Genomic DNA, 14,912 nt, shown 5'->3' with positions numbered 1-14,912 from the left:
ACACACACACACACACACACACACACACACAGATTGTATAAATAGACAGATAGATGGATAGATAGTTTGATTGCTTGATTAATTGACTGATTATACACACACACACACACACACACACACACACACACACACACACACACACACACACACACCAAATAGATAGATATATAGACATGTAGACAGAAAGATTCACTGACTGATAGAGACAGCAATACAGTTATAAACGCGTATCAATTTTATCGTTAAAAGTTATAATGCACACAAATAGATAGATAGATAGACAGACAAGCAGACAGACAGACATATGGGTAGATAGATAGATAGACAGACAGATAGATAGACTGATAGATAATGAGCTAGGCAGACAAACACACAGACTCAGATATAAACACACAAGCATCATCCACATCAAAATTTATCCCTGTAGGTCAAATTCCACAGTCACTTTGGTTTCTCCTCATGCCGTGTTTGCCAGGGACGGTGTGTAGGGCGCCCTTTGAGAGTTACGGCGGGGGCTGCTTCCTCCTGCACCAGGTGGAGATGAGCTGGTGTAACGCGCGCCTCTACTGCCAGAAGCAAGGAGGAGACCTGGCCCACAGACCAAGCTATGATGTTATTAAGAGTTACCTTGACGTCAAAGCAACTGAAGGTGAGGTAATTTAAGATCTACGTATATTTTCTTTCTTTCTTTCTTACTTTCTTTCATTTTTTCTTTCTTTTTTTGATGCTCTTAAGAGTTACATTGACCTGAAAGTAATTGATGACAAGATTATTTAAAATCCAGGTGTATTTTTTTCTTTTTCTCACTTTCCTTCATTTTTTTTTTTTTTTTGTGCTATTAAGAGTTACCTTGACCTCAAAGCGACTGCAGGTGAGATTTATATAAGATCCAGGTGAATTTTCTTTCTCTTTCTTGCTTTCTTTCATTTTTTCCTTCTTTCTTTTTTCTTATCAGCTGATCAGATCAGGTGCGGGTAAGGGAATGGGTCCATTTTGATGTAGTAGGGGTAAACTAGCTTTGGTGTCTGGCCCTAATGCGGATGTAACTGATTGCACTGCGCAGTTGACCCTCATGCGGTGTAGTGCAGTTAGGATCTGTCCCTTCTTCCCTTGGGGCTAAGATACGATTAAATGTGTGTAATTCACCGGGTCGGTCAGGATCACTTGATGGTCGTGATCGTCAGCATTTTACCCTCCCGGAAGGGAGCTGAGAGCTCATATAGTCCGATCTAAGGGCAAGGCTGTGACCTTCACACACCCACACACCCGTCCCCTTGCTCCAGGGGAACAGTAACCACCCACTTCGTCAGTGAAACTTTTCGCAACCTGAGCGAGGCGCGAACTCCCGTCTACCAGATGGCAAGCGAGAACGTTACCACTGCACCAGCGTAGTGTGTGTGTGTGTGTGTGTGTGTGTGTGTGTGTGTGTGTGTGTGTGTGTGTGTGTGTGGATGGGTAAATTGGGAGTGTGTCGTCCTGTCTCAGTTACCTCCCTTTCTTTGCGGGAAGCAGCCTAGGTATTTAGATAGACTTACTCTTTTTTCTTTTGATGTTATTTTCCTGGAGGAGGAAAACTCCAAGAAAAATGTTCACAGAACGGAAATCAGAGACCAGGTGAAGCAAAAGGATTTCTCCAGGTTTATATTCAGATTTACATGATCGAACAAATTTACGTTTGAATGTGTCCAGTTATATCCTAGTTATGGCGAGGCTCCTGGTCACCTGAGATCCATGGAGAGGTGACCACAGTTTCCATTTAACCGTAGTTTCCATTTGACCGCAGCTTCCATTTGACCGCTGTTTCTAATAACCCCCTTTTTCTTACCTGCAGAAACCTGGGTGGGGGTGAAGGCTAGGGAGTGGCTAGACGGGACAGCGATACAAGCAGAGCAATGGGCCACCAGCGACGGCGAACCCAACGAGGACCAGCAAGCCTGTGCACGCATGAAGAGACCCGGGGATGTGAGGTTGGCGGATAAGGACTGCGGTACGCTTTTTCACGTCTTGTGCCACCTCGGGTAACCTTTGGATGCCTTTGCTCCTGAGGGCGTGAGGAAGAATATGCCGTACCCTTCAACGTACCTGGTGGTCAAGTAGTCAGAACGCCCAACTGGAGTGACAGGCTTGTATAGGTTCGATCCCCAAAGAGGTGACTGGAGTTTTTTTCTTCCGTCAGGTAGTGTCACGATGGGAAGTAGTGTTCATCTATCTCTAAATGTGCTTGACTGCTGTTAGCCTAGCCTTGGTCTCCTATCCCTCGATGGAAGTAATATGGGAGTGGCTTTAACCATTTTTAGGAGGATCGCGTACTAACTTATTTCATTCATGTTACCAGCTGACGATTAGACTCAGCCTAGGAAAGAACTCTGGCGCTGAAGTAGATAATGAAGGCAAAAACTGAGCCCTCCTGTTTGAAAATCTCTCCTAAGCTGAATAAAATCGTCTGAGGATTGCAAGGATGAAATGTAAAAAAGGGCATTGGACTGAAAGGCTTTACTGTGTTTATTTGCTTCACCTGCTGCTGTAAAGAAAGAAGGAATATTGAGCAGTTGTCCTAACCTGACGAAGATTCATCACCTCTCAGCTCCGTCGTTGGTGCTGTAGTCAGGGTGAGGAGTCGATTTGGCTAGTAATCAAGGAGACTCGTCCCTAACCTATAGCTACAGTTCATTAAAATTTCATGTAACCTCGACTTATCGTTCAAGTGGTGGGATTTGCTCAGTTCCGTTAGATAAGAAAAAAAAAAAAGACGTGCTAGGCTGATTCAAAATATGCAAGCGTCATTCCTTTAGCAGACGCAGGATAAATTTCTTGCGGTACTTGTTAGTCTTCTGCTTGTTGATAGAGTTGTCGCAATTTTGTTTCTTTGCTGATCCTATGTGTGTGTGTGTGTGTGTGTGTGTGTGTGTGTGTGTGTGTGTGTGTGTGTTTAAGAGACAATTATTAGATATGTAAGTTCCAATTAGCTTTCTCTTAATGTTTAGATTTTTTTTTCTATATCTAGAAGGCTTTATTTTGCTTAGGAGAGACTTACTGGGGTTACCGCAAGAAATGTAGTTCGTAGAAGGAATGTATGTACACTTTAAAAATATATATAGTATGATAAATTCCTTAAAATCTGTGTTTTTCATTATCCTGTATATTATGCTTCCGAACAGTTTATGTAAGAAAATTCTCAGGGTGACCACTGCCTAGTTTTACATCATCATCATATCATCATCATCATCATCATCATCGTCATCATCACCAGTCATCCTCATCACCATCACCAACATCATCATCATCATCATCATCAAGATCCCTTCATGGGTATAATAATTCAAGTGGTGTCTCCGACTTTGGTTCAGATTGGATTAAAACTTTTATATTTGGTTTTGCTCAGTGACCTTGATCTTTGACCTTTCATCTGTGACCTTGACCTTTGCCTGACTTCCCAAATTCGGATCTCTATCCTTGTTTTAATCTGAACCCTTCCACAAAGATGAGTCTAAATCAGATAAGAGCTGTTTAATCTGACTTTGCCATGTGACCTTGATCTTTGACCTATCGTATTAGTCTGAGAGAGAGAGAGAGAGAGAGAGAGAGAGAGAGAGAGAGAGAGAGAGAGAGAGAGAGAGAAAGTCATCCTCTTTGGGTGATCTGCAACTCATCCACCAAGTTATTGGTTTATTAGTCTGGAAAAGCGGGATGACGGTAAGAGCATAGTGATTAACAAAATTTTGTAGTTTCTCCTTTCATTGATTGGTATTATGCAGAGAAGTTGTGATTTTCAAGATCATTGTATTCTTTTACACTTGTTAGTAGTAATAACCGGAACTGTGTAGGCTTACTCAGAAGGGAAAGAAAGATCAGACATTGCTACCTGCACGTTAACGACCACTCTGACGTCGGGAAAGAAAATGAGAAATCATGTAAGTAAAAATTCGGTATAATTATGACACTCTAATGAGAGAAACTATTATTACAAAATATACTGTACTGCATTGATAAAAACTCAGCCGCATTCGCTTAGTTACCCCGAGAAGTACTTCGTTTTCTTCTACGCTAGTATTTGTTTACTATGATCAGCTGACGTGCCATTCATGTGTATCTCCAGCACACACGTCTAGTTTGTGTATAGTTGTGTAGGTTCAGTAGACCATACCGTTACGTTGAAAGAAGAGAGCACCATTCAGGATTAAGTGACAATTAGGATATTCAAGAAACACAAAAGAAATGGGCCATTTTTTTTCTAAAAAACACCAAAGCAAGGTGACGGAGCAAGATAAGGCTGTCTTGGTAAGTAACTACCGGTAAGTTTCGTATTTTTAGCATTTTCTCTTAATGGCACATCTTTCTTATCTGTTGATTTGTACATGTAGCACATAAATGGACAGAGATAATTATGTTACAGGACATAGGCTAAGTTAAGATACCGTAAAAGGTTACAAGTCCATTCTCACAATGAAACAATTTTTTTTTTTTTTTTAATGCATCATTCGATTTTGACGTTCGTTTCCATGGAAAATTACCAGTTTTTGAGATGCCTCCGCCTTCTTCTTGTAACGGATCCATGGGGATTCGAGGGTTTTAAGGTGGAGGTGGGATGGAGGTGTATTACAATGTAGGAAGGCTGCTGGTCTTAGCCTTCCTCATGTCACCTATTCTGTTTTGTTGGAAAAGAAGTCTTTATGTAAATACAGTATATAAGAAATTGATTGGAAGAATTTGGAACTTCCCATAACTGCGATGATCATTAATATTATTATCTGTTTAGACGCTTTATTTAGAGGGAAGTGGTGTGAATTAACCGTGATCATGAAACTGATTCAAAGTTCAGTCATTTAGCTAGTTGCTGCCATAAACTGTGCTAAAAAAAATCTTCTACCAGAATCTCACTACCTCATTTAACTTTTCAGCAACTGAAGACGACCCGTGATAAAATCCGACAGTACCAGCGGCGCTCAGAATCAACTTTGGAAAAGGATCGACAGCTTGCCAAACAACTGCTACGTGACGGCAGGAAAGAGTGAGTAGCTACAGTATGGTAATTTTTTTTTAACCTTAAAATATGTTGTTTATAATAACATCTGTGGATAAGAATCACTGCTTGAGTGTTCTGGTGATCTGTGGAAAACCATGTACAACCCAGAGTAGCATAAGCCAAATACAGTATACAGTATAACATGTGGGGAAAAGTAGCTCGGGACTGGAGCTCACAGGACTTTACTTTTAGATTGCTTTCAACCCCCACTTGCCCCCAAATTTTGCATCTTGCAGTGATTCCGACAAGTATGAGAATTATAGAGCATTCTAGCATACTTATTTAATGAAGAGGATGATAAATAAGGTAACAATGACTGATTTAGTGGGTCACAAGAGAGGCAGAAGTGCAGGGCTTGCATGTTTAGGATTGCCCTGGAACACCCAGGAAATCAGTGAAAATTTTGGTGAGGTGTGGTCATCTGGAACCCACTGCAAGCTACTCAATCAGTGGGTTCTCCTGTCAGTTACTTTCATTATAAAGGGCCACTATTAATGTATATTTTGAAGCTTACAACCTAGAAGCACTAGCACCGGTAATCTGGTACACATGGGTTTTATGTGGCTTCTTCTCAGAGAACAGTCCAGACACATGCATAACATCACAACCATATACCGGTAATTATTTTCTGCAAAAGAAACTGGTGTTCTTCTCCATCCTTTCTACCCTCATCCACTCTCCTTTTTCAGTTTCTAATGTGCCAAATTATGCTTGTTACTAAAATATGAAAATATGTTTTGGTAGCATTAAACAACAGAAATTGGCCAATAATTTATTCCCCAAGCCTTTCAGGCAGATAGTTTCAGAGCTCTACATTTGGTACGGTAGTACGGTAAGTCATCCCAGTGTGGTAGCTAATGTTACAGCCAGGGCCACATGGCCTAGGTAGATTCTTGCTTTGTAACATTAGTAATGTATCACTTTGATGCATTAAGTGATTATAATACTAAAAACTGTCATATATTTGCTAGCAAGGGATATGCCGTACCTCTACTTTCAGCATGCATGATGTTAGTAAAATCTTTTCTGATTCTGTGAATAGTATACTTATTATTATATCTCACCTTTTCACAAACTCTATTCAGCATCCATTCATCTCACTTATTTTTAATTTTCTTGCAGGAAATACATTCCTCCATTTTTTCGTTTTTTTTGGACAAGTCTTTAGCATCAGTTTCCCCATGATTAGGAAACGTAATGGAAGTTAATTCGTGCATTGATAAAATAGACACTACATTTCATGTGCAGAATATTAGTGTTAACCAAGACTACTTTAGTCATCATTATGATCATCTCTGATGTGCTACTGCCTCTTGGATATCCCTAGGTAAGGGATGACTATGACAGCCACCCCCAAGCTAGTTGATCCTCACATACCCCTCACTTTGTTAGAAAGTAACTTCCTCTTCTGTCACCGATATAGTATCCCACTGACCTCCTCTGCACCACATAAGTGCTACCTTTACCAACATTACCCTCAGTCTCACTTCAGTACTGGGTATATTGCGAAAAGTGGTTTAATGGCAACATAATATGTATCATGGGTTATTTTTAATTTGTTTTAGAAAAGAATGTATGTGTAGTTATGATTCTGTGTAAAGTACTAGTAGGCCATGACTTATCTTTACTAGAGTTAAATGTGTCCCCTACAACCAGACTCTTCTATTTCAGGCGGGCAAAGCTCTTGCTGCGTAAAAAGAGATTCATTGAAGAGCAGCTTAAGAAGACAGACGGGACCCTTGAAAATATTGAGAGAATGATACAGGATATAGAATTTGCTCAGATTGAAATGAAGGTGAGTTCTAATGCATTACAGTACCGTATACTAGATAGCTACTCTGAAACTGGTGGCTCCTGTATGTACAGTATATCAGCAATGTTTTATACAGCACTCAAGAAAAACACTTGTTCCACAAACTTGTAAAATGAACATAGAGTCCTGTTTTGCACAATAACTACAGCATTCCGTAACTGAATAGACAGCAGCACCAGGTTATGAACCAGTGGCTTAGATGTATCCAAGGAAACATTTTTTTTTTTTTTTTTTTTTTTTTTTTTTTTTTTAGTACAGTACTTTGTTACTTGAATTCTTTTAGAACAGTTTTAATGTATCCAACATTGAGTAATTTGTAAATGTTGTGCAGAGTACAGTATCGAAAAATAACTATTAAATAGCAGAAATGGCAATATTACAGTACAGAACAGGAGCCATACTGACTTGGCACTACCAAAGCATTTAGCCTTTTAAAGGATGATAAATCAGAACAATTCAGTTAACTTTTGTGTGCATAGGATAAAGATATTTATAAGCTGTTGTTACTCATAACTCAAGATTAAATACTGTATTGTAGGTGGTGGACAGTCTGAAAGTTGGAAATGAAGCCCTGAAGCAGGTGAATGCAATGCTGAGTATTGAGGATGTTGAACGAATCTTGGATGAAACTCAGGAAGCAGCTGAGAAACAGAGGGTAAGTATTTTTTCTTACACCTGTTACTTGTATGTGTTGTGTTCACTTTATCTGTGTATTTACTTTTTGTTGTGGAGTTGTCTCCATTTTCCGTTTGTAATTTTATTTCCTGTACCAGGGAATTTATCTAAAAGCATTTGAACATTACCATATCATCCTGAATGTACACTTACATATATCTGATATATATATATATATATATATATATATACACGTATATATATATATATATATATATATATATATATATATATATATACACGGTATATATATATATATATATATATATATATATATATATATATACCATATATATGATATCCTCCTCTCATGGAAACCCCATGCTGAATCTTGTTTAGGTTGTAAAATTTGTAATAGGGTTAGAATCTTAGTTTTTGAGTGAGTTTCATGCCTAAGAGTACCGGTACTGACAGTATGACAGGTTACCATGCGTGTATCTACTTTCTGTTTTTATTGTAGTACAGTACTTCCCAGAGTTCATGGTACGCAGCTGCCTAATACCTTCATTAATAGGGAGTAAGTACTCAGGGACTGCCCTTTTGGAAAGTCCTTGAGTAGTAGGATTATTTGCAAAGCAGTTGATCATCTTTTGAGAAAACTGAATTTCCTTTGCCCCACATCCCTGATTAATGAGAATTGTGTTTGGTGTGTAAAATATGATTGGGAACTGAGGTTAACCAGACTCTATTTTATTCCATCATCCAACTGCTTACTTGCAGGAGATTGATGCTCTGCTTAGTGGTGGAATTTTGACGGAGGAGGATGAAACTGCGGTGGAGGAAGAGTTGGATGCTCTGATAGCTTCTGCAGTGGAGAAGCAGCTGCCCGATATCCCTACCGCGGCACAGAACCCAGAAGTGGAGCTACCAGAAGTCCCGGCAGAGAAACCTGGAGGTAGGTTGAGACTTGAGATTCATAGGTGTTTAGAGACAGTTATGGGATTGCTCAAGTGATGCTTGAAGTTGTACACAAGCAGTGATTGTGAATACTGGTTTAATGATATACTGGAAGTGTGTGTGTGTGTGTGTGTGTGTGTGTGTGTGTGTGTGTGTGTGTGTATGTGTGTGTGTGTGTGTGTGTGTGTGTGCGCATGCGTGCATGGTTTTTTATGTTTGTCGTATGCACAAGATGGCGACAGCAGCTTGCCAATAGTGAACAGGACTGTTGCAGTTGAGTTTGATGTTTTGATAATCTCTGTGAATGATATGATCTTAAATTATGTACAGTACAGTAGTAACCCCTCAGCTGAGCTTCTAGACTCAGTAAGTAGAGTAAGAGCTCAAAGTGAGATTCTTGCTTTGTTAAAATATTATTGCCATGCTGTTCACACCTTTCATAGCCATTTTTCCCATGAGCTTCCAGCAACTAGTGGGAATTAGGTGGTTTTAGCGCTTGGTTTAGTTTCCAGTCCATAGAAAACATTGGCTGCACCATGGCCAATCTCAGTGTGGGATTCCTTATGAGGAATCATGGTGTTATTTTTATGTTTGCACTGTAGCCTGTGTATGCAGTCAAGTGTGTAACAGATTTGCTTCTAAAGTACTGGTAAATTATTTTCTCGCATCCTGTGTTGTATAAGTAAGGTTACAGAAAAATACAATTAATCATCATCAGCATCATCATTATCATTCTGATCTCTTGTTTTCTTCCCTTTGGTTGGAGTGAGGACAAATTACAGTTACCTCTGAAAAAAGGATGAGCTGGTAGGTAGTCTCTTCTGAACATATGAAGGTATTGCTTGTACAACAGGAATATATACCGGTACTAGTGCTCTCTCGCAAGCCACACTGAATGAGCCAGAGAGCTGCGTCCTGCTCATGAGCTTGGTTTTAGTCTCTTTTGGTACAGTATATGAGATATACTCATAAGATTATTTATTGTACTGTAATTTGAACAGAATGTAACAAATTATCTTATTGTATTTCAGAGCCAGAGAAAGTCAAGGAGAAGAAGCAGGAAAAGGTTGCTTTGGCAGCATCTTAATGATGCGGGTATTATAAATAGTTGGAGAATTTGGACAGCATTAATTTTGGCACTGTTGGTTTAATTTTCATTATTTTTTGATGAAAAAGAATAATATAAAAATGCATGGATTTGATATATGCCTCTGTTTAGCAGTTGAGCACCTGCAAGAAAGCAGTGTCATCTTTATTAAGTGGTTAGCCTTGTTGTTTGAGCAGGAACATGTTTGAGTTGCGATAATTTACATCTTATGTACAGTACTACAAGGTATATGTTAAATGTTTATGAATTCAAAACAGTCTTCTGCAGGTTTGAAATGCATTTCACCGGTGATACATGAAAAACTGTAACTAATTAATAGATAATTTAGTAAAATAGTTTTCAGGTGTTATTTATTTTTATTTTAGAAAGGATTATTTCCATGTTATAGCTTAACCTTCATCATTAACTACTGGATACTCTACCTTCAGCTTAATTAGAGAATCAACCAGCAGTCCTGTAATATTGACAGGTGATTACAGATGTCAAAGATAATAGATATTTTTCAATTCAAAGTACTGTACAGTATGTGACAGTGTACTTCAGACTACTCTTGAATCTCCCTCACACGTCTTGTAGTTTGTTGTTTGGTTGTGGTGATGGTTGAATGATTTAACTTGAAGCATTAGATAGCTACACAAAGCACAGTCTGGTAGTGGTGAATGAAATAAAAGCCGTGTAAGTATCATACCTAATCTACTGTTATCAGGCTAATACTGGCTTGTAAGATTATGGGAAGGTTGAGATTTAAGTAGGCAAATAATACAGTGGTGAAACGTACATTTACAGTTTAACACTGATCTTGTCAGTGAGAAGTCATATGGAATGTAATCGCATCTTCTACGCAGTTCTGTGAAACATACCCAGTATCTCTACATGTTCATGCCAAGCTGTCTGCTAGTATAGAAAACACTGCTGTCTTGCAAGTGATCAGTAACAGAGCTTAGTCCAAACAGTTTCATTGTTGCTCTCTTCACCTCTCTCCATATATATTTTTACCCATCTTATTGCAAAAAAAAAATATGGTATCAACTTTGCTCAGTAGCTAGGGCTATATATTACTTAACCTCTTGAATCCGATGATGTATTGTTTTAATTTACTTACTCTACTTTTAGGTAGTTTTCTTCACCTTGGGAAAGGCCTTTCATACTGAAGGAATTAATGAATGCTGTATCAAACGCCTTAAGTATGAAAGGTGTGTCCTGAGGTGAACAATAAAATCATATGGAGATAGTAAACATCAAAAAGAGTACATTATCAGACTGAAGGAACTAGATGTTTTAATCTTCATGTGCATCTGTCTTAATTATCCCTACCTATAGTTTCATGTGAGGATGATTTTGTCAATTGTCAAGGTATATTTATCTGCGACGATTGTTTGGTCAGATTGATTTATATTAAATTACTGTCAGTTTCTATACAGTCTTTTGTAGTAGATCATCTGTTTTGTATTGCATTACTGTACTTTGCTCAGTTTCAGGGTTATTATGTTAGTCTTATTTTATACAAATAGCAGAATTACATCCCATTGTAAACCCTTTCAGCCTGAGAAACCATTTTCACTTTATGTTGTACCTCTTGGTGATTTTTACTCTGTCTAGGATAGGCTTCTTAGCTGAAAGGGTTAAACACAGCCTTCATTAACCCCTCTGATACAAGAAGTCTTTCCAGTTGTGAATAAAATTGACTGGAAGCTGCAAGAATAAAATATGATATACTGTACATCACTGATTTGGAAAGGTATACAGTATATGCAGTGCCATTGTGTACTGGCATAATGATAAATTTGTGATGCAGTGAGAAGGTTAAGCATTGTTGATTGACCTTTTTGGCTGCATTTATTCTGGAGGCTGAATTAAAGTCCAGCACATTACAAAAAGTCCTCATTTTATCTTGCTTTTATTGATGCAGTTTTTAATGCTATGTCTCCAGTAAAAAATGAAAATGAAAATGAAAATTTGTGGTTGGTAGGCAGAGGCACCCATGATTCACACACTTCATGTAGTACTACTTTCATAAGGCTGTACATTGATTGACCTTTTTTTGTTTTTTTTGTTTTTTTAACCCAGGAAACCATTTACTATACTGCTTGGTAACCATAATGGATGCTTGGTGGTCTAGTGGGTTAAGGCTTCCCAACCAAACTTGATCCATATGGGTTTACATCCAAGGGTTTGTTGGGGTTTGCCTTTCACATAATGCCACTCATGGGCTTGTGACTAGTCACCCTTGCCTTAAGTGTTGGGACTGAGTAGCCAATCTCTGGGCCTCAGTGCACGTAATGGGGGGAAATTAGGATCAGAGGATGGTGGTGGTAATGTTGAAAGTTCCAATGCTGTCGATAAAGTTGATTTGACACATTCAACTGATAGTACCAATAGAATGGATAAAGTTGTGTTATTTTGGACATATAATGAGGACTTGTTTCTAGTGAGAGCTGCACTTCTTATGCCTCAATAATTTAAATCTAACCTCCCATAAAAAAAAAATGTGTGCTGTATTTTGTGCTCTCCTCAAATATGATAATAATAATCCATCCTTATAATAATAAGTTGTCCTTGCAGTGTATACATATTACTGTATGATTATGCTTGTGATTAAGAGGATATTCAGTATTTAAACAGCACCTGTAGTAGGATAGAGCAGTATATAGTTGCTCTTCATAGCTTTAGGAGGGTTGAAGAAATGTCAGTGTGATAATATGCCTCAGTTTTCAGAGTAGAATTCTTTGTGCTTTGTGATTGTTGTTTTTACCTTGATGGCCTTTTTTTCTGAAGGCTGTAATATAGTGATGTGAGGTAAATTATTTTGAGGGAATACGTTAAATTCATTTTTAACTTCATGGATTTTCTATTGAGGCGTCTGGCAATAGAATAGATAGATAGATAGATTTTCTGTTAAAGTGGTTATTCAGAAAGATGGAATGTTGAAGTCAGTCTTTAAGTGTGGAGAATGATAATGTGGAAATGATATTAGTCAAAACATACTTAGCTTGCCCCAGAGCTGTTACCACTGGTAATCTGTGTTATATGCAAAAGATATGACAGATGGTCTAACCTGCAGAGTACATGTATGTGATAGTATCTGAGATAGAAATAGTTCCTGTGAGTTTTGGAGTCAAGAGAAGCTAGTTGTCGAGTATTCTGAAATTGGTTCATCTTCACCTGATAGAACAGGGCCACTCCACAACTTGAATACAAAGTCACAGTTGCATGAAATTAGAGGAACCTTAGTATTGAAATAGGACGAACTCTCCTTGGTCGCTAGTCAGATCAGCCCTCCAGTGTGTCAGCCAGTGCTTGGCCATCAATGATAGCTGAAATCGATAATGGATTTTTGTCAGGTTAGTAAAATCATGCTGTAGTGAATAATCGGCATGGTAATAGTCAAGCTAAATGTAAGCGTTAAATGTAAGTGTTTTATAATTTGATATGAAAATTGAATTGATATTTTTGCAGAATGTATACCTGAGGACATTACACCAATTTAATCATTGCATTGTGAACTGTGTGATTGATGAATGTGTATTTTGTATGATTCATTTGTGGAATATGTAAGTTAATTCAGTAAAGAGATAGTTTTATTGCTACCATACCTTTAAGTATTGAAAATCTTTTTGAATGATGAAAGTCAGTATTATACTGTATTTTGAAGTTGGTGTAAAGGTATTAAATCCCTTCAGTTAGCAGACTAAAGGGAGGATTTTTGATTAGGCTGTATGGTTCATTCACAGTACTCATATGGGTGGATGAAAACTGTGGAAGTACATTAGTACAGTTTGCCGTACTTAAGAAAAGCAGGTTGTGACTCAAGTGCTTTTGAAATAATTTTATTTTTTTTGCTGTTACAAATGGGTTAAAAAAAAAAGAAGAAAAAAGTCACTGTTGACTCTCAGCCATGTGTAGAAAGTTCACTACTTCCCATACATATCCCTGTGTTACATTTTTGTGCAGAATAATAGCATATTAATCCATTGCAATGGGAGATTAAGTTAGTTTTACAATCAGACTAATATTGAATTCCAGTTTTAACCACCAGAGCTGATAATGTCAGTGCCTCAAGCACTTGTTATGGTCATGGTCAGAATCTGCAGCACAGTGATTGATATTAAATTTCTTTTATAACATAATCTAAAAATGATGCCATACTTCCTCATGAGGAACCTCTTTTTCAGGTTGGCCATGGCACAGCTGATGTTTTATATGGACAAGAACTAAACGAAGTGCCAGAACCAGGAAAAAAAATAATCTGAGTTAGAAATTGTTGGCAGCAGCAATGAGTGATTGTATGAAGTGCATTGTGTTTTCTCTATTGTGATCAAACAATTGGCAAGGTGCTGAAGAGGTATGCCTGCGTGTAATGGCATTGATATGACTGAACGGTGGAGCTGCTTGGCAATGCAAACAATAACATCCCTCATTCCCCTCCCTGTCCTCCAAAAGGTATGGTGGCCAAAAGTGCAACTTCAGCCTAGAGTCCACTGGGTTTTCACTTACTTGAGCCTGGGGTGGCTACTATAGTACAGTACTCGTACACTGCAGATGGTAAAATCCGACCACAAAAGTACTGTACAAAAGTCTCATGAATATAGGTGAAGGAAAGATAATTGTTGTTCTTCCGCTGACTCTAAGCTCATCTGAATGAGAAACTAATAGACTACAGTCTGTTTAACCATTTTCAGTTCCCAATCCTCCTTTCAAGGCCTGGGAAGGAAGCTGAGGGATGATTGCATAGCCAGGCTGTGGGGCTGAGCAGTTATAATCAATGCCAGTGTGTGAAGTCATTTTTTTCCAGCAACAGTAAAGATACAGTGATTGTGAAGTTTTAAGTGAAAAAGTGGCTACATCCTTGAATGGTGCACAGAGGACTTTCTGAAAGTTTCCTGCAAATACCTTTCCTTTTTCTTCATGTACTGGTGTCAGTAACGATGAGAAGTTCCTATCAGAGTATGGGAATCTTAGATATACAGTACCAAAGAACAAATAGGCAGGGACATGGGTCTATTACTGTTTGTTCTTGTAGGTCTTTTTGTCTTCCCTTTTTCAGGCAACTGACTGGTAATGCTGTTCAAAAACTGAAAGAGAAAAAAGCGCGTGAAGTCACAGAAGGGTTAAAAAATAAATTAGATCCAGAGGAATCACAATAAGCTGTAATGCCTAAAACATAATCTTCTTCACAGATACATGTGTCTCTCCCAGCAGCTGCAGCTATGAGAGGCAGATCAGATTTCCCTGACAGAGCAGCCTTAGCAACTTCCTTTGCTCTTAAGGTTATAGGGCATATTAAGGGGTAGAGATCCTGATTGAACTATAAATATGAAAATGAAGACAGTAATGATAAGAAAAACAAGACTAGCCAGTGTAAAAGGAAGGGGAAACAATATCAAAAGACAACAGTG

The 14,912-nt window shown here is 38.3% G+C and overlaps 1 protein-coding gene across 1 annotated transcript; it reads left to right on the top strand.

Moving 5' to 3' along the window:
• Positions 1-4,079: 4,079 nt before the first annotated feature.
• Positions 4,080-12,341, top strand: Vps20 (vacuolar protein sorting 20). Its single transcript, XM_080286138.1, has 6 exons — positions 4,080-4,278; positions 4,899-5,008; positions 6,695-6,818; positions 7,375-7,491; positions 8,232-8,406; positions 9,440-12,341. Exons 1-6 carry the CDS (start codon positions 4,216-4,218, stop codon positions 9,493-9,495), a joined length of 645 nt encoding a protein of 214 aa, XP_080142264.1. The 5' UTR covers positions 4,080-4,215; the 3' UTR covers positions 9,496-12,341.
• Positions 12,342-14,912: the final 2,571 nt, after the last annotated feature.

The sequence above is a fragment of the Coenobita brevimanus genome, chromosome 110 (genome assembly GCF_032717465.1).
Source record: "Coenobita brevimanus isolate Jiangsu-jjx chromosome 110, ASM3271746v2, whole genome shotgun sequence".
Lineage (NCBI taxonomy): Eukaryota > Metazoa > Arthropoda > Malacostraca > Decapoda > Coenobitidae > Coenobita > Coenobita brevimanus.
Note: the sequence above shows the minus strand (reverse complement) of the source record. Positions and strands in the feature narration are given on the sequence as shown.

Bases quoted from the DNA above. Each gene is read 5' to 3' on its own strand.
- Vps20 (XM_080286138.1), top strand. From the start codon at position 4,216: ATGGGCCATTTTTTTTCTAAAAAACACCAAAGCAAGGTGACGGAGCAA. The intron at 5,009-6,694 runs GTGAGTAGCTAC...CTTCTATTTCAG, and splicing joins CTACGTGACGGCAGGAAAGA to GCGGGCAAAGCTCTTGCTGC. The intron at 7,492-8,231 runs GTAAGTATTTTT...GCTTACTTGCAG, and splicing joins AAGCAGCTGAGAAACAGAGG to GAGATTGATGCTCTGCTTAG.